The sequence below is a fragment of the Psammomys obesus genome, unplaced genomic scaffold (genome assembly GCF_907164565.1).
Source record: "Psammomys obesus unplaced genomic scaffold, mPsaObe1.curated_primary_1811, whole genome shotgun sequence".
Taxonomy (NCBI): domain Eukaryota; kingdom Metazoa; phylum Chordata; class Mammalia; order Rodentia; family Muridae; genus Psammomys; species Psammomys obesus.
Genome location: NW_026592118.1, coordinates 39,038,165 through 39,059,345, shown reverse-complemented (window position 1 = coordinate 39,059,345; position 21,181 = coordinate 39,038,165). Strand labels below are relative to the sequence as shown.

Below are 21,181 nucleotides of genomic sequence, written 5' to 3'. Positions count from 1 at the left end.
GCAATACTCCAGTCCCTGGTATCAGCTCCTGTCATAGTGACTGATTTATTGCTGTGAAGAGACACCACGGCCAAGACAATTCTTATAAAAGAAAGCATGTATTTGGAACTTGTTTACAAGTCTAGAGGTGAGTCCATTTTCATCATGGCGGGAAGCATGGCAATGGGAATATAGGCTTGCTGTGTAGGGTTGGTGTGTAGGCTTGGTGCTGCTGAAGTAGCTGAGCGCTACATCCAGATCCACAGGCAGAGGCAGAGAGAAACACTGAGCCTGATTTTAGCTTTTTGAAACATCAAAGACCACTTCTGTTCTAGGCACAAAGTTCTTTGTGTTCACAGATAACCACTAGGGGGAACCAGGAGTGTTCAAGACACAGGATTGTTCCTTCAAGAAAGAGTTGCACATGCATAACCAGTTTTCCACCCAGAAGTCTGTGACTTTTGTGCTATTCCTGTGGCCAGGAGCACACCAGATCCTCCCCCAGGCCCTTATCATGAGCTTGTTTTTCTCGTCAATCTATAGGACCCATCCCTATGGAAAGCAACAGATGTAATTTACAAAGATGTTCAATGTAGTCATATCAGATCTTTATTTGGCTTACTTAGTGCTTTATTGAGCACACAGAATCGAATTAATTATCACCAGAAAATATTTGGTAAATTGTGATTAGATTAAATATGACTAAAATGAACAACTTTGGATCACATTTCCAAAATTAAAGCAACACCAGCTACCTAGTCATACCTTCTTGTCTCTCCTGAGTCATCACTCTGTTGGCTGAGGTGGCCACAGAGACCCCATCACCCCACTTGGCACAACTCAAGTGACATACTTCTGCCAACAAGGTCACACCTCTCAATCCTTCTATTCCTCAAATGGAGCCACTCTCTAGTGATTAAGCATTCAAAGATGTGACAGTGTGGAGTCCATTCTTATTCAAGCCACCACATTTGTGTTATGAATCGACTTTTCCTCCTAGCCAAACTACCTTTGCTCATGTCCTTAAATATCAATTATAGAGAGCTCTTCTCAAGAAGAAAAAAAAATCTTTTTTACAAAACTCTTCATCTCAGAGTTTTATTTCTAATCTAAAGCCAAATTCAATAACTGTGAGAATTATTATAGTAGTTTTGCTGACTTCCTCAGGACTAATCCCAGTATAGCTTTCAGTCTCCCATCAGAGACATGAAACTATTTAGTGAGGATGACACAGCATAATGCATTGCTAAATCTATTCCATTTAACTGTAAGAACTTTAGGAAATAATACATTAGAATTAAGTTGTATTTAATATCTACAATTTATCCTGATCAACTTTGATTGCTTAGCCTCAAAAAAAAAATTGTTAGATGATTTTAATCACCCATTATAAGAGGGGTAATTAGAATTTCTAGATGAAATTAAATTCCAAAGAGCATAGAAGTAAAAGGATAATAAAAGCAATTTGTCTACAATAGATCACCATGATACAGGAAATATATTTTAACTTGGGAAGATGTAGTATGGACTTTTCTGGTCAAAAGAAAAAGCACAGAATACAGTATATTTCATGTTCTTAATCTCTTAAAAAAAATCGCCTCTGAAGGTTAATAAAAGGTTGCCATGGAATCTGTCCACAGAGTGTGAAGTGATTCCAGCTTTGGGTAATTTTATTTTTTCTGTTTGTGGTTGTGTGTTTGTTTTGACTGTTGCTTTGGTAATAACATTTTGAGTAGATTTACCCATCCGACTGAGGCCTTACCTGTCTTAGTTTGATACATACTTTAGTTTTTTTTCTAGAATAGATAAAGAAAGCACAAATAAAATTCCCAAATGCCAACACAAAACAGGGGAAAAATAGATGAGAAAATAACCTCTACATACAGTTAGAAATACAGAAGAAAAGGAATCTTGTTTCCTTTAAGTCAAGATTTTTCTCAAGTACCCTTGTGAAGGAAACAGAAAGATCCAAATGCAAAACAATCTCTTCTGTTTGTATGTTTTCAGGCTGCATTGCAGAGTCAGAACTTACCTCTCCAAGTGGGTGAATTTGAATTCTGGCTTGATCTGGGTTTGCTGCTTTAGGTCAACCTGAGATACTGCTGCTATGAAATGGCCATCTTTCCCCTCACTACCTTAAGTATACTGTTGACTGTATTCTAAAAGTTGTGCACATTTCAGTCTTTCCTATCTAATGGTAATGAAGGTTTCCTTTACACATTGACAAGTATTTTATAAAACTCAACATTTTATCCCATAACACTTCAGATTTGCCTCCTTCAGATTTTGATTCCTTGAATAGCCAGGCAAGCACTGGAATGCATGTAAAGCACTACACATTTCTTTTTATGCTCATAAAAAGACTACAGTGGTCTAAGGTTTCACTATCTCTCTAGAATTGACTTGATATTCACAAGTCTGATTTAATCATTTTTTATGCTGTTGCACACAACATTTTGTGGGTATTCATATGAAATCCAGTTTTAGGACCTCAAGATATGGCTCAACACTTACGAGAACTTGTTGGAAAACTCAGGTTAGATTCTCAGTACCCACATGACAGCTCACAACCATCTCTAACTCCAGTTTCAGGGGATCAGAAGCCCACTCTGACTTCTGAGAGCTCATACAAGCAAGTGTATAAGCACACATACACATATACACATAAAATAAATGTTTTCCAAAATCAATTTTTAGGACTTTCTTTATTCCAAAGCTTAATCAGGCTTGTATTTTGTTCCTCAGATGATAAGGTTTTCAACAATCTGAACATAACCCATAATATTCATTTATTCATCTATTCACCTTAGTCACCATGCTAATTTATGAGAGAAACATAATGATATAGGCTTCTCATAAAATATGAATGGCATTAACAATATATGTTTTCACACATAAAAATGTTAACAAAAATTTCTCTTCAAAGATAGAGAAAAAAAGTCCAATTTTCCTTATAATTTGAAATAAAGACCAGGCTGAGGGCAGTTCAGTAGTAAAGCTAACGGATACAGTGAGGGTAAAATGTTCAAGCCCTTGGGTTCCATCCTCAACATTAGAGAAAAAACAAACAAACAAACAAAAAACTCCTGAGTTAGCCTTTCCAGTCCTGGAATTATAAACATGCATCACCACACCGAATGGAAATAGATCTTTGTAACAAGCATCAGACAACCAGCTCAGGACTTGAGATTGGTTGAGAGGAAGCAATAAGACAATCAGGGAACATCAGGCTCAAAAAGAATCAGCAAGAACATCTATTTCAAAAATCTTTTTAAGGTATGAATCTTTTCACATCTCAGCCACATGTTCATCAGTCCAACCTTCTGCTTGATCAAGTCATTGTGAGCCAATGTGACAACCAACTCTACTTTAGACTATTAAAACTATTTCCCCTCATGTGGTATTACAACACAAATATTATTTTTACCAGTGAGTAAGAGTGACCTAGAACAAATCCAGTTCCTCTCCTTTGGGACCGCTATTCCGACGGATGATCTCACTGAGCCTGCTTAGTTCTTTCTGGGAGATTTTTTACAATTATGCCTGCCCTGGGCTTTGAGTTTCATCACATTCCTGATTGACATCTAGCTTTGATGTTTGTCTTAACGTGGAGAACCCATAGAAGCGCCATACTGGTGGGCACAGTCTAATCTATGAAGAACATCCCAAACATTCTTTCCCTGTTCTAGTAGTATACAATTATTTCTAAAGCCGCACATATATTCACTGCTTTTAACGCTCTCTCACCCAGGTTAATTCAAACTGAGCTTTACAGTGACTAAAATCTTAACGTCCTCGAAGTTAACATTATTCACTAGCTGATTCATGGGCCCAAGCATTACTTTTTCTGCTGTGGCTGTGTGAATAGAACACTTGTTAGAGCTACTTGATTTTCATAATAGGATAACTATCTTGCTATTTGCTGATCTCAGTACCAAAGCATATGGATGGGCCCTCAGCCAGTAGTTTAGAATGCCAACACTTCAGGTGATTCAGCTCCTTCCAAAATCCTACTGAGAGGGAAATGTTTACTGAAGCCAGGTCCAAGGACTTCTAAATTCGGTCTTCAGTTAACACAAGAAAGTATCTATTTGGATAACATGACACCTCTCCATTACCCCCATTGGGTTGCAGTTAATGTACCGTAATCTGATAAGAAATTGTTATAAGAAATAACCACACAGAATTCAAAATAGTATTGTTACTTTGTTTTTAGCTTTTGTTTTTGTGAGGCAAGGTTTTGCTATGTTGCCGAGACTGATCTCAGCTTTCTATGTGCTAGGATTGTAGGCATGAGCTACCACACCCAGGTAATCACTGTTACTGCTGACAACTGAAGATGTCACCCATTCCTTCAGAGTCCATTTCATTTCAGGGACCATTTGATTTAACAAAAGAATCAGCTGTTGCTGTTTCTTTAATGACAGAAAGCATCAGAATGACTGTAGCCTTATAAAAAGCAGAGAAAAGTGTACGCATGAAAAGAACAGGAAAATGCCACTGATACGTGTACAAATAGTATGAAACACTTGTATTTGCTACTTCATCAACTGAAAAGGTGGTCCTCGAAGTAAGATGGTTCCAGTCCACTTGGGCCTAATCAAAAATATGTAGCTAATTAAGCTAATCAACATTATTCAGTTGTTTCTAGATACCTGCTTTTTAAATAATCTCCCTGGTAAATTGATTTCCTCCAATGGCAAAAGTGGCAGAACTCAGAACATACCAATTATGGATACCTTGGATAGACTGCCATCCTCCTCTGTGGTCTACTCTGTCTTCACACATTTATTTAATGTCTAGTGAACAAAGAGAGACAGAATAGTCTACCAAGCGTCTTAGTAAACACATGAAAAAACTTTGTCCTTTTTTTTTTTTTTTTTTTTTTTTTTTTACCTATCACATGTGGGGAAATCTTTTTGTAAGATGTTTCTCTGTCCTTCTTTACCTGCCTAAGGCATTTTGTGATTAGTTAAATAAAGAATTGAAAGGCCAATAGCTAGACAGGAGATAGGCAGGACTTCCAGGGAGAGAGAGGAATGCTGGGAAAGAGAGAAGCCGGACATTTTTACAGCAAGACACAAAGGAGGTCTACTGTCTGGGGAGTGAGGCGAGGTAAGAAGCCACTCAGGAGAAAGTAGATGGGAATAAACAGGTTAATATTAGTTGTGGGAGCTAGTTGGGTACCAGCATAAACGAAGGCTTTAAGCACTGATTAATAAAAAGTCTCAGTGTCCTTCCTGGGAGTTGGCACCTCAGCGACAGTACCACAATAAGCTCACCATTCTCTTTATACTCCCGAGGGTCAACAGGTAGGATCACAGAGGTAGACTGTCAGAAGAAAGGCCACTCCTTATTGTGACTCTCCTGAGGAGTGGGAGCTTACCATACAATCAAACGAGTCCAAATCACAAATGAAACCAAATAGTGCGGCACAGCACTGTCTCCTCTCAGGAATCAGCTGTCTTCATTTTTATAGATATCACCTAGCCCACCTTTAAAATACAGACATTTACTTATCTGACAACTTCCGTGAGTAAAACTGTTTTTCCAGAAAGTAAGACTTTTTATTCATAACAGTTACAACTAATGAACATCTTAAATTTATGTAACACAACCTTAATACATCTCCATTTATGTTCATCATCATAATGTACTCCATCATACCTAAAAAGGGACCAGATAAAACATCTATCAAGTGAGTAGCATGAGATAACAGAAGTGAAGATAACCAAGGTGGTGTCTCAAAACGGCATGATTTTACCCAGAAAATGGCATGTCAGTAGTTTCCCAAATCTTTAGAGTTAAGGAAACCAAGCTAAGACCATTTATTTGGTCATGACTGGCTCTCCTAAGCTATCTGCATTTTCTATCTTGTATGTTTTTACTTTTATAAATGTCATGCTGTCTCCTTGGTAACCAGCTCTAAATCATAATGAGCACCTGGTCTACACTGAAGAATTAATATTTCCTTATGAACTACAGGCACTAAGTTTCTCACAGACTACCTGGTTTTGCAGCTCCAACCCTCCAGCAACGCTTTCCAAAGGGTCTTTATGATTATATGAATTCTGATTAACACGTAAATGTGGTAATTCTCATAATAGTTGAGAATTGGAAACACATCGCAGTCGATGTTTTATTGTGCATATTGATGTCCAATTAACCCACTTAGACATACTTAATTTTTAAAGCATTTTATACATATTTATTAAATTTTACTCAAAATAAATTAATAATTTAGTAAATTATTAATTATATAATATGTACTAAATTATTAATAAATTAATAATTTAGTACATATTATATATGTATTTAGTATATATAATATATATACTTATATATACTATATATTAATAGATATTAACATTATGCTATATTATATAGTATTATAATATTATCCTATATAATAGTAATACTATGTATTATATAGTGTATATAATAATTTAGTATATTAATAATAAATTGATATAATATAATATACATATATAATATGTTATTTATACTAATAAATTTATAAATAAATGCTAATATAATTTATAAATAAATACTAATGCTAATAAATTTACTAACAAATACTAATATAATTTATTATCAATACTAACATTGTTCACTCACCCAATGAGACGATACTTCAGCGAGTCAGTCCCCATAACCTAGCTTCTTACAAAAACGTAAAGCATTTTGCTTCAAAGAAAATTAAAGTGGTATTTGAGTATGTGGGCATTTTTCAAGTAGTAGCATGTAGACAAGGAGTATATATATAAAGAAGAGAACATAGGGAGGAGCAAGTAAAACTAAGGGCTACCTGAGCTGTTGTATGGAATCCACTACACTAGAAGTTTCTTTTTTAAATTAATACATAATTTTTGTATATCAGCTGTAATACATATCTTATACAATATATATCATATATTACAACATATACAATATATGATATATTGTGTCTATATTATAGTTATATATTATAAGAGATAAATATGTTTTATATATTAACTATATATAATTAATAAAAATAAAATTTATGTAATTAATATGTTATATATAATCTTAAAAGAAAGTCCATATATATTTTTTTATATATATGAAAAAGAAATCCAAATGAATCGTCAAGTAACACGGGAGACAAAACCCCAGCTAGGCATCTCTTGCCACCAAATGAGACCTCCAGTGCCAAGATGGGTTAAATCTATCTAATTGAATTGTTGGCCAAAGGGGCCCCACAGTAACCACTAAACAATAAGGCTATTGTCCAGATTAGTGGTGGTGGTTTTCCACAAAAAGATGGTAAGGCTTTATTGCTGAAGAAAGCCTACATAACTCATTGGACACAGAGAGGTCAAGCTTGTACCTACCTAGAACCTTCACCACCATTGAGCAGTGATTATGGTGCTGGAAGTTACTCTGCACATTACCAGATGAAAACGGTACAAACCTTTCAGTCTGCAATGGTGACCTGCCTATACAGTAAATTCGTGCAATAATGGCACAAACATCGTGAGAGTAACCAATTGAATTTCAACTATCCGATTGAATTTAAAGCCTACTCCTTGATAAAGAACCCATGCCTGACACTGCTGGTTGGCCAAGAACCTGATAATAGATAAGGCCAGGGACCTAGTGGAAAACCAAATACTACTGTTATGCTGAAGGAACATAGCAATAAAATGACTCCTAATGACATTTTCTGTACTTACAGATCTGTCAATGTCTTGCTCAACCATCATCACAGAAACTTCCTCCTGTAGTTGATGGGAATAAATACAGAGACACATGACTGGACAGTGTTCAGAGATGGGAGACCTTGAAACACTCAGTCCTAAATAGTATGTCTCCATCAAATGCTCCCCTCAGTGCTCAGGGAACTTTGCAGAAGAGGAGACAGAAAATATGTAAGAGCCAGTGAGGATGGAAGACTCCAAGGAAGCAAGGCTTTCTAGACACAACGGGGCGGGCACACATGTAAGCTCACAGAGACCATGGCAGCATGTGCAGGGACTGCACAGGTCTAAGTCAGATGAGGTCCCAGTGCTACTGGGAGAAGTGGACACATTCTCCCATTCTTAACCCAGAAGCTATCTCTAATCAACCACTGCTCACAGAGAGAAAGCAGTTGTCTTCAACAGTCTCATTGCTATACAAACCACTCTGAAGGATAGGCCTCATATAGTAGAAGTAGATGGCCAGCGCAAAATGAACAAAATAGTTTTGGAGGGGTTTTTGTCTCAGAATATTTTGTCTAGGCATTTTTCCACCTTACAGGTCTTTTGCTTACATATTATGGTTTCCAATTTGTTTTTATTGAAATGTTGTATGTGTGAATGTGTTTCTGTGTCTGCATTTTGGTGTGTGTGTGTGCAAGCATGTACGCGGGAGGGCACAAGCACTTTATCTTTGGTTCTTTTTATTTTTCTGTTGTTTGTTTTGTCCTAGTCTAGTCTCTCTCTCTCTCTCTCTCTCTCTCTCTCTCTCTCTCTCTTGCTCTCTCTATCTGTCTGTCTCTCTCAAGTGTGTGCTCTTTTTTGAGACAGGGTTTCTCTCTGTAGTCTTGGCTATCCTGGACTTGCTTTGTAGACCAGGCTGACCTCAAACTCACAGAGATCTGCATGGCTCTGCCTCCCTGAGTGCTGGGATTACAGGTGTATACCACCGAACTGGACTTATCTTATTATTATTATTATTATTATTATTGTTGTTGTTTTTGTTGTTGCCTGTTTATCTTCTAATGAAAGAGAGTAAGAAAGGGTGTGGCTTTGCATGAGTGGGAAAGTAGGGAGGATCTGGGAGGAATTGGGAAAGGAGAAATCATGACCAAAATACGTTCTATGAAAAAAAAATACCTTTTCCAATTTTAAAAATTAATTAATTTAATTAAATATGTACAGGTGTGGGCATGTAGCTCAGTTGGTTGAGGCATTGCCTATCATTCATAAATCCCAGGGTCTAATTCCCAATATGCAAGCCCCACAGAATAGTAGACCTGATGGCAAATGCTGGAATCCCAACAATCTGGAGGTTAAGACAGGAGGATCAGGAGGAGTTCAAAGAAATCTTCGGCCACATACTAAGTTGTTCACATGTGGCTACATGAGACCCTATCTCAAAAGAAAAAAATGACAGATTTTCAGACTTAATTAAAGTCTGATAACTATTGCGCACAGGTTGTATGACCTTAGAGAAATTGCTTAACAATTACTCAATTCACTCATCTTAAACAGGATCCTCATAGTATCTAAATCACTGGATAATCTAAAGAGTAAAGGGATTAATACTCGTTAATGTGTGAAAATATTTTCTGGTATATATTGGTCACCATTTTAAAAGTTTGTTAAGGGTAAATGTCAAACAATCTTAACTCATGCTACAGTTAAATATAGTTTTAACCATATATAGTTTTAAACTGTCTATGGAGGAATTATTGTTAATGAAGAGCTGGTTCTAGGTTGTTTTCTTGGAAAGTGCTGGAACTTTTGAGAGTCAAAGCCTATGGGGTTTTGGAGGATCAACAAGGATATGTCCTTGGAAAATGTCTTAGTAAGAGTTACTATTGCTGTGATGAAATGCCATAACCAAAGGAACTTGAGGAGGAAAGGGTTTCTTTCACTCACAGTTGCATATAACAGTTCATTATCAGAAGCAGTGAGGGCAGAAACTCAGCACGGCAGAAACCTGGAAGCAGGAGCTGAAGCAAGGCCATTGCAGAGTGCTCCTTACATGTTCCCCATGACATGCTTAGCCTGTTTTCTTATAAAACCCAGGGGTGTCCCCACCCCAAATGGGCTGGGTCCTCCCATATCAGTTACTAATTAATAAAATGCCCTAAGGTTTTAGCCTACAGCTAGGTCTTATAGAAACGTCTTCTCAATAAAGGCTCTCTCCTCTCTGATGATTTTAGCTTGTGCCAAGCTGACATAAAACTCCCCAGCACAACAAAGGGAATGGGGGACTCCTGTCTCTTTCTCTGACTTCCCACTGAGCAATACAAGTTCAGCCATATTTGTTCTCTTCTGCAATCATATGACAAGGTGAGGGCCCTCAACAGAACTGAGAAGATTCCAGCTCTTTTGTTGTTGGCTTAAATGTGATACAAACAAGACTTTCCCTTTATAAAGTTAGCTGCCTCAAGTATTTCATTATAGCAAGTAAAAGTTGAGTGATATATTCCATATAGTATGAAACAGTTCTACTAATAAAAACCTCTAAGAATAATAAATTATTGTTAATAATAATAATACTTAAAATAATTGTTAAAATAATAATACTTAACTATTCTCAGGCATTTTATATGCCATCTCATTTAATCTGCATTGGTTTTCCCGTGAACATTTGTTAGATCCTCATTATCATTAAGAAAATTCAATCTTGAAGCAGTTAATTTTGTATCAGTGCCATCGGAATAGTTATTATTAAGGAGACCAAAAAATGAAAATGCTGGTGAGGAAACAGAAAAAGGGAACTCCTATACTCTGTTAATAAGGAGTTGAATTAGTATAGCCATTATGGAAAATAATTTGGAGACTCTTCAAAGTTTGAACAGAACTACTATGTAATTCAGCAGTCCTACTAATGAGCTCATATTCAAAGGAAATGAAACCACTCTCATTCATATATTATATAATATATATGTTTTGCATATACTGTACATACATACATACATTCTAATGTTTATTGCAGTTATACTCACAACAATAGGATATGGAATTAAACTAAGCTGTCCTCTGATAAATGAATAAAGAAAACAGGGCATTTATACATTATAAAATACAGAAACGACTTTCTATCATTTGCAATAGCATAGACGAACTAGAAGATGTCACACTAGTCAAAATGAACAACGTATACAAAAGCAAATGTTACATGTTTTTTCATTTATGGAAGCTTAAAAAAGGTTGATAATATAGAAGTAGAAAGTAGACTAGTGTTCATGAAAAGATACAAAGGAAAAAATTGGGGAGATAATGAAAGATTGGACAGTGGGCATCAAAGTACAGATATATACAAGGAATTTGTTCCATTGCTGTGTTGAACGGCAGAGATACTGGAGTATACAACAATTTATTACTGAAAACTACAAAATGTCTCGGTGAGAATAATCTGAGAATAATCTCAACATACAGAAATTATCAGTGTTCAAGATAAAAATTAATTGTTTTTAATCATAAAATAATTACGTGAAATAATTAAATTTCCATTACATTTTTAAATATTTAAGATTAATAATTTTAGTTGTAGTAATTAAGTAATTAAATAATTACCATAATTATTTAACTAGTTCTCTATATTTATTTAACTAGTTAGACATATATAAATATAGTTCTATATATATATGTAAGTATATATATAATGTACCCTCATTAAGTATATATAAATATTATGTATTAATTACATCATTTAATTTTTTTAATTTATAATAAGCTATAGAATTTGTATTTCTAGATAAGTGACAAAGGTGAATCTTGTGACAAGTGGTGATGATTTCCAAAATCTATCAGAGCATTATTGTAGATAAAATGTTATATAATCTCTCACCTCAAGAAACAGTTTCTCTCACATAGTCGTTCTCCATCAGGAGCCCATGAATTTAAATAAAACTTAAGTCTGCCATGGTTATTGGTAGAGATGCCTTCTTCCTTGACAACAGAGGTTTATATGGGTACTTGTGTCCCGGCTTCACTTCCTGTTGCTGTGATAAAATACTCTGACAAAGGCAGCTTGGGATGAAAAAGGTTTATTTCAGCTCACAGTTCTAGGTGACAGTACATTATTTCAGAGAAATCAAGCTTGTTTGAACATAAAGCAGCTAATCAAATCACAGTTAAGAACAGAGAGTGGAAGAAAGAATGCTTGCAATAACCACTCTGCCTTGTCCTTTCCATTCGGTCGTGGAAGGCGTGTTTCTGCACACAGTTAGGGGAAGTATTATTTCTCTGAGGCATGCCCACAGATGGCCTAATCTGGGCAGCTCCTCACTGAGAATATTTTCCCAGGTGCATGTTGCTTGCCTCATGTTGACAGCTTGATTCCCACATTACCATAGTTCGTGGATGAGACAGGACCATATCCTCCACAAATCTAGATGATAACTGGAACTACATACAAAATGACTATTGAGCTTACACTTTCTCTGTAAACTAGTCCTACAAGAGGAATTTTGAGTCAGCAGGAACTGGAGTTTGTTTTTATATTTTGTTTTGTTTTGACCAACTGCATAGCTTTAGAAAATGTAATCTGGTTACCAAATCCTATCTGTTTACTCTAATGATTAATTAGGATTAACACAATGTTTTTGGTGTCAACTATCCGTTACTGATGGGAAATACTGACTAGCTCACTTGATTTGGCTCAACTGCTAATGAGAAAGTGCATTTTATGAATTCCCTGACACCCACGATTCACTGCAAAATACTCATGCAGGCGTATTCTCCCTCCTCTGATGGATCCCAGAGGTGCCTTCCCTTCAGGGCCTAGCAGTGACTCATTTAGAATGGTTATAAAATAAGAATAGGCCACTTCTCCTTTCTTCCTTAACATAGTTTCTTAGTAACGGCTGATTGGGAAATTACTTTCCACTGCTGAGATAAGTGGCTTCTGAGTGCTCTCTGTGCCTATCACTGGCTACCAGTGATCTCTATTTTAGTGGAAACGGCATTAGCTTAGGTTTCTTGAATTGAAGCACTAAATTCTGGATTCTGTCACTCTAAGTTTTTAATGCAGTGATCTAGGTGGCCTCAATGAATCTGGGTAGAGAAAGTAAGTATAGAACATTGTATTTAGGATCCAGTTTTAGATTTTATTGCATCTTATACTTTCACTGAGGTCTCGTTTTGAATAAGGGTATATAGAAAACATATGATAACCAACTTTGAATGAAGATTCAAAATAACATCGGACTAAGCATATTCATAGATTGGTCCCAAAGCAAACTTCTTACTTGTAAGATACCTTCCACTAAGGAAAGAAAAAGTAAGTATAAAAAGTAAATCATTCTGGTATTGTACTATCCTTATTTAATCACAAGACACCTACTAAATAACTACCACACAGGGAACTGTTCTAACAGTAGAAAACTCAGTCTTGAAAAAGATGAAAATACTCCTACCTTGAGCGTATTTGCTTACCTCCATAATATAATGGTAGAGTTTGTTTTGTTTTATATTTTGTTTTAAGTACGATAATCAGAGATAAAAGTGAAGCTTGAGTAAATCTCTGAGCCCTGAAGGATGTTAAGAAAAACCATGACAAATGTGTTGCCAAGTATAGTGGCAGAGGAAACAGCAAGGGAAAAATATCAACAGGAGAAACCAAATTAGCTTCTTTACAAAACAGTGGAATATTAAATATGAACAGAATGGAAAGAGTATGTGAGTGGTGGCAGGCATCAAAGGCAAGTCCAGTACTACTGAGATTTGTGTCTTGAAAAGTAACTTGAGCTTCTGTCTAATATGGTGGAATTGGAGTTTTTAAAAAAGGAGTTAATTACCATTAAAAGAAAAACAGACTAGTTAGAGTGGAAAGAAAAAAAAAATAGAATTAGAATGGCATCTAATCTGAAAGTGATATACCAAAAGCATTGTTTGACATTGCAGATAAGGATGGGAAACTAATTAACAAATTCAAGCAGCTTCAATTTAAAACTATATTTTAGCTCTAACATGCCTTAAACAAATTTGCACTATTTTTTTTGGCAGATAGGCCAAGTCATTTGTTAATTTTTAGCTACAATAACTTAAAAGATGAGCATCTTTACCATCCACAGACTCTTCAAAATTAAAACTTAATCAAGAAGCAACACCAAACCCAGGAACAAAACAAGTATGTACCAGCACTAACTTCTGCAGACTTCCACTAGATGAAATAAGCACATAAGGAAAAATAAAATATCCCAAATGAAATCATTAGATTGTTGGGAGACATTTTGAAAACAAAACAAAAAAAAAAATAGTTTCTGTTCCAAAACTAATTGGCAGGAAAGATACAAAGCCAAATGCAACATAAGACAAATGCAATTAGAATGAATTTGTTAAAATAATCAGCTTTAGAGAACAGCACTGTCAACCTGTCAGACACCTTGCTTCTGTGTGTTTGCCATCTCCAGGTCTTCTGTAGAATCGTGCCACATTTATTTAATTAAATGATTCTTATTAACTAATGTTACTAAAGCACCTGCCAGATGTGTGTTAGGAACCAGAAGTATAACTCTTTGCTGATTATAGAGAGGTAAGACTGTTTGAAAAGGGAACCAACAACACAGGAATACATACTGATTATCAACACTGAACTGAATGTACCCACAGTAACTGCTGTGGGTAATTAAACACTAATTTTTTAAATTTTTATTTTTACTTTTTTCACAATTTATTCATTATATATCCCGATTGAAGACCCCTCCCTCAATTCCTCCCAGTCCCGTCCTTCCTCCCTCTTCCCCCCAGCCCCTTCCTCTAGTCCACTGAAAGGGGGAGTTCTTCTCTTCTGCCCATAGCTTATCAAGTCTCACCAGGACTGCCTGGATCCTCTTCCCCTGTGGCCTGGCAAGACTGCATCGCCAGGGGCAAGTGAATAAAGAGCAGGCAATCAAGTTCATGACAGAGGCAGCCCCTGCTCCCCTCACTCGGCAAGCCACATGGAGAGTGAGCTGCCTAGAGACTACAACTGAGTAGGGCGTTTAGGTCCTCCCTGTGCATGGTCAGCATGATTTTTTTTTTATCATGGCAACTCTGTACTTGAGTAACTTAAACAGGAAGACAAACTGTCAGTAAATATGGAAGCGCTGAGGCCAGAACACTGGGACCATTTAGTGTGGATATCACAGGTAGCAAGAACCTTTCAGAGCCAGTGCCTACCACTACAAATAAATAATTCTTGTAATGGTTTAGGGTACTAATTTGACATCTTAAACTATTGGGAGGCTATGGAGAATCTGCATTCTGAGAAAGACAAGAACTCGAATCAAAAAAGATCTGGCTATAAGGCTGAAACCGTATTTTCTGAATTTGTTTTGCACCACAAATGATTCAATATTTTCCAAACTTTCTGATTAAATGTGCTTATTTTCCCCATTGGTTAAAAAAAAAAAAAATAGCAAATGTCATTAAGCGCATTTGGAATATGATAGGGATTTTTCTACTGCAGAAATGTTGGAAGGCCCCTGGTTTGAAAGCATCCCAAACAGATGGCTCTATTCAGCTACAATAACCTCTTCATTTCAGAGTATTATAAATACATATTTATGCGTCTAGAAATCCTGAAAAGGGCGGGAAAAATGTGTTGTCGTTTCGTTAGTTTTACCACGAATCTTTTTCTGGATATACATTTAATCTTTAATTAACGGTGAAACCTGGGGTCAAAGTGAGTAGGCCCACACACCTAGCAACCTTTACACTCCTGTCTTGTTCCTCAGCCAGTGATGGGAGAGCGCGCCGTGCATGACGGGAGTAGGCAGCGGGACTTCTGGGAAATGTAGTCTGACGCCGCCGCCCTGCTCGTCATTCCTGTAATGGCTGCTTTCTGTCGGGTAAGGTACAAAACTCCGCTCCCGGGGATTCCCTCATTGATTACCCGAGTGCGGTTGTAAAAACGCAACAAATTTGCGTCCTCCCCGGGAAAAGGAACAATTCTTTTCCAGATCTTTATGTCAGATCTTGGGATGCATTTGCTTTTCGGCTGGGTTTCCTTTAGCTGTCTGTGTGGGAGAACTTATATCTAGTCTTTTTGAACGAACTTTTAGAGAGTGTTTTCTGTACTCATTACCCATTACCGTCCTTGTACCTCGTTTCTCTAAAATAATGTTTAAATTATTCTCCCCACCCTAATAGGCTGTGTCACTGGTAACCTCTTAGCCTTGGCATCCGGAGCCCCAGAGAGGGAATATTTCACTTTGGAGAGAATTTTACATATACCGCTGTTTTGGTGAGTCTAATTAATTCCTCGCAACTTCACGGACTTATATATTGTGTTCTTTGACTTTTGCCAGATTTGCCCGCATTTTTAGATAGGAGACATGCTAAGAAAATGTGATTTTCACTCATGAGGGTATTTTAAGTTTTTAAGTGTCTTGTGATTTTTTTTTCTCTTTTCTTACTGATAAACAGCTGTCCAGTTTAAGTTTGGCCTATGTATATCCTGTTGGAATTACTGTTGATACTGGCAAGGCCAGGGTGTTGTCACGAGATTAACCTAAAATGACTATCTCTAAGAATACTTCCTTAGTTTTGTCATGTGTGAAGTGACAAATTCTGAAATGATTCCCAAAGTCCAGATTGTTGTATGTTTATATTATCATTCAAGAAAGCAAGGCTTTTTAACCTTTTATTTTTTTTAACTTTTTGTTTCTTTTGTGTCCATGTTTAATTTCTAGGAAAGTTCAGCCCTCAAGATCCCAAAATCATGAATTCAATTTCAACACAACTGATCTTAGTCCTTACTTCACTGCTTTTGATTCTGCCTGTTGTTGAAGCAGTAGAAGCCGGAGATGCCATTGCACTGTTACTAGGTGTGGTTCTCAGCATTACAGGCATCTGTGCATGCTTGGGGATATATGCAAGAAAGCGAAATGGACAAATATGACTTTGAAGGACTCTTCTGAATTTTTCTTCACCCTGACTGCATTGAAAACCATTGTGCTCTTGAGGCCAAACCCAAGGTTTGATCTCTGCTCTTCCCAGTAAGAAAGCTACTGTTGGGAGTGTGATTCAGCTTCTTAGCTGTTTCCTCAATGATGAGAGCAGATGTGGGGTGGAGGAGGCTCTTAACCACAAAGAGTGCACTGATTATGCTAATTATGTGGCCTATCATTTGTATTTGCTGCTTGGGAAGGGGTCAAGATAAGAGCGCTTAAGTTTGTATAAGTATTAGTTCATACTCTCGAATTATCAAAGCACATGAAATTGGAAGAAGGAAGTGTTTGGTCAGAATCTAGTAAGTCAACGTTGCTATTATAATCACTGCCATTTGAATTCTAGGGGGGGGTCATTTTCTCCACTTTTTCATTGTTTTGTTTTGTTTTTTAATGCTTCTTTTTTTAATCTTTCCCTAGTTGATATTGTGCTTAGATATTAAATTGCCAAAAATTGAAACTTTTATGTCAGAGAAAAAGTTTAATGAAAATGTACTGAACATATCTAATACTAAAATGAAAAAAGATTTATTAAAAAATAACTTTATGTTAATTGAATAATATCTCCTTTCTGAGAAGTACTGTATTAAATATGTATCTATTATGCCATCAATTCATGTATTTTTAATCTGCTTATATCTATGTGTGGACTGATTATTTATAAGCTAAGTGTAGAGGGACTTACTACTTTACCTTAAAGGATCACAGTGGATGAGAAACAGGCATCTTTGAGATAGGAGAGGCCTCTGGGAAAAAAAATCCAACAATACAAAAGGAAATGTATTGACCTGCATTGATTTGTACACCAGCTAAAAGGATGTACCTTGTTTGCCTTAGTAATTCAAAGAGTCCCAAAACCAACAGATTACAGAGGTTTTAAATTCACATTGTTGGGCCATGGACAAAAGTCATGGGTTAGAATCTGTATTTGAAATATCATGATAGGGTCAAGAAAAACTACTCAGACCTGTTGGTACTCAGGAATCTCTTCAGGGCTTTATGTTCCGGACACAACGTTAATTCCTAAGTTTCAGTCTGTAGAAGTAGGGAGAGTGAGACCTGGAGCTCCATGCTGCTTGACAAGAGTCTCCAGCCCTGTATTTAAGTCAGAAGATTCAGCCAGAAAGAATTAGTCTCGTAAATCAAACTAACCGATATTTTCAATGAGAGTAGATAATCAAGTTGTTCTCCAAAATGCATTATCCAATCTCTCTTCGTCTAGAGAACCTTAAGAGCCTTGACTTGTGTCGGGAAAGAGGCTGTGCAAATAAAATCCAGTATATAGATCCTTTTCCCAAATGAACTGACGGGGCCTGCCTGAGAGTTTTGTTAACGGTGAAAGGTAGTGAGGAATGCTTGCATTACAAAGACATGGAAACCAAATCTGTTTACTGCTTTTACAGGTATTTTATCTTTTCACCAGAGAAGACACCAACAGTCTTGATTTGGGTAAACTGGCATTTAATAAAACTCATTGTGCATGCTTAGGAAAAAAAAGAATGATACAGGTGGCAGGGTTAGCTGTCATCTTTTCTACACCAGCTCACTGAAGCTGACTTAGAGAGATTGCTCTCTCTTCCTTGCAAGTCTCAACTTTTCTGTGATGGGAAAACATCTAGTGTAAGGCATATTTTAAGTCGCAGTGCTTTAGTCACCTCCAGGAACTATTTTTATAATATTCAAAATAAGAATACAGGAAAGCAGTGTTTACCGGCAGTGTGTTTCCAAAAGTACTCCAAAAAACTGTTTTCAAAACCTGCGTTTCCCATTTTAGGCTTAGAAGCAGAGGTAGGGGGATATGCTTTCTAAAAATAGCTTTACTGGGCCATGGAGGTGACGTAGTGTTTGCATTTAAGGTGTTTGCATTCAGTGATGACCTGAGCTTGATCCTCAGAATCTACAGAGTGTAAGAAGAGAACCAACTCCCACAACACTCTGAAGTCCATACCTGTTCCATATTACCTGGGCATGCTCCCCACCTCTGACCTAGATACTAAATAATTATTGTTTAATGTAATTTTAAAGGAGGGTAGGGAAGAATTGTCATTTGGTTTTTTGTTTGGTTTTTTTGTTTGTTTGTTTGTTTGTTTTTACTTAGGCTATATTATTTTGCCTAAAAACAAACCTGAGCTAGGTGGATGGCTCTGTTGATAATAGTGCTTGCTGTACAATCATAAAGATAACACCCACATAAAAACCTGGTGCTGTAGCACAAGCCTAAAATCCCTACCCCGGGGATACAGAGACACGTGTATCCTGGGGCTTGCTGCATACCCACAAACCAATTCACTGAGTTCTGAGTTCAGTGAGAGGCCCTGCTCCCAAAAAATAGGCATGGCATAAGAAAGTCCAGTGTGTTCTGCCTTCCATATGTGCACACTCATAAGTACCACACACAAAATAACCGAAAAGAAAGTCTGATGATGGATATTAGTTTCATAAAATTTGCAGAGCTAAAGCCCATCTAGGAAGCAACAGTTACAATTTTCTTGGATTTTGTTGTTGTTGTTGCTGTTCCTTTGTCCTTAAGTTCAGATTCTTTCCAATTATACAGTTCATTACATTGCTTATAGAGAATACCTTTCAAGCTGCAGTGAGAGAAGCAGGGTTGACAGCTAGCTGTCCCTCAGGTACCTGGCACAATGTCTGATGTCTGATAAATGTTCTGCTACTTAGATAACCTGAGTTCAGTTAAAAAGCAGAAACAATAAATAAAGAACTTAAGGTCCTTGACAGTATTTTTGTTATTTCTGCTTCACTGCTTTCAAGACTTTATTTTTACTCTTCAGAAGGTGGGATATAATGTATGTTGTCCTGGGGATCTTCAGTTTATTCTAGATTGGGGCTTTTCAGAGTTCTTAAATTTAGATGTTTTTGGGGGAAAAAAATAGGAAAATTTTGTCCACTATTTCTTCAAATACTTTCTCAGCCTGACCACTTCTCCTTTCATGTTAGTACTACAGTGGCCCAATAGTAGATAGTTTGTTGGAGACCTAGCAGTTTATTAGTCTTTGTTCTGTTGTTCATACTGTGTAATTTCCAGTGCTGTAGCCTCAGAGTTATAACTCTACAATTGTACTCATTTCAATTAAAATGTTATCATTTGCTTTATCTTTGTATCTTCTGTTCAATTGCTTAAGAGTTTCTGCTTTTTTTTTTCATGTGTTTCAAACATTGTGAAAGTATTTTTAATTCTGCAGCAAATACAGAATGTAAAAAAGTTTTCAGACCTTTAAACGCTAGATCAGCATCCATGGATGAATGGATTAGAACTACTGTTGATATTGACCCCAATGACTGTGTAATTGGGCAAACAATGGGCAATAAAATCAAAATTTCCATTGTTTTGGCCCCATTTGAAAAGAAATTGTAGACAAGGTGTTCCTATAGACTTCTCTAGAAAACCTTAGCCTTCCAGGATTTGTAGAAAGTGTGGAAAGGGTAGGCACTGGGCTAATGAATGCAGATTACCAAGAGATGTTCAAGGTAATCCCTTACCAATGGTAGACCCCCTAAGCCGGTTAGCTCATACCTGACAACAAACAACATGAGCCAGGCATTTCTTATCAGCATTCAGCAGAACAACTAGAGAAAACTAAACTAGATATTGGAGACACTGCATATTGACCTCTTATATAATAAGGCTTGATTTTTTTTTTCTTTCTTTTTGTGTTTAAATGGGTAAGAAGCCTCAGTTGCTGATATGGAGCCACACATGGAATATGAGTACCTCATTGTCTAGTTTATATGTGAATTCATAAATATGTAATTGTACTTTCATAAACTGAAAGAGGGGAATTAGCTGAAAGATACTGGATTGTAGAAAAAAACCAAACAAAAAACAATAAACAACCTGCTGAATTAGAGTAACCCGTATACTTTAAAGATGTTTTGACATCAGAATGGAAATCAGAGAATGTGTTGGAGAAGAGGTTTTGTCTATATTTCCACAGGTGATGAAAGACTATGTGTTCCATCAAAATTGATAAAGATCAGATCTGAATAAAGGAAGCTTCTACATAAAAGGCACGACTCACAGAAAGAAGAGACAGAAAAATAGCAAGGCAGAGAGCTGATTCCCCTTCCTAGGAAGAGCTCAACAAACTGGCTTTAAAAGTAATTAATTCATTAGACTGGCAGATTGGAAAACCTTGATGCTGAAATAAATAAATAAATATTTGCAACAGGACAGCTGTTCAGGACTGCAGTTACGAAGGATCATTGCATCAGCAAATCTCATAAGGACATTCGGACTGTTAAGTTTATGGGATGGATAATTGTGTCTGTTGTAACAGATAACTCTGTACAATTTTTAGCTTAAACAAAAAGGGGAAGATGTAGAGGGATTTTAATTCAGTATCATGGCTGCTCTGGCAAGAGATCATAAAAGTTTTGCTAGGACTGTGGGATCCAGCTGGGATGACACACCTTTAATTGCTCTGGCTGGAATACAGGCACACTTTTAGTAGGCAACTTTAATCCCAAACAATGAAGATAAAGTTAATTTGTAGAAGGAAGCAGCCATGTTTGAAAGTGACATCTAATTGAGAGGCAGACAAAGTGACAAATCAGAGAAAGATTTGATAG

The 21,181-nt window shown here is 36.6% G+C and overlaps 1 protein-coding gene across 1 annotated transcript; it reads left to right on the top strand.

Moving 5' to 3' along the window:
- The first annotated feature begins 15,443 nt into the window (after positions 1-15,443).
- Positions 15,444-19,705, top strand: Smim30 (small integral membrane protein 30). Its single transcript, XM_055612995.1, has 3 exons — positions 15,444-15,493; positions 15,795-15,888; positions 16,337-19,705. The coding sequence occupies exon 3, from the start codon at positions 16,366-16,368 to the stop codon at positions 16,543-16,545; it is 180 nt and encodes a 59-aa protein (XP_055468970.1). The 5' UTR covers positions 15,444-15,493; positions 15,795-15,888; positions 16,337-16,365; the 3' UTR covers positions 16,546-19,705.
- The last annotated feature ends 1,476 nt before the right edge of the window (positions 19,706-21,181 follow it).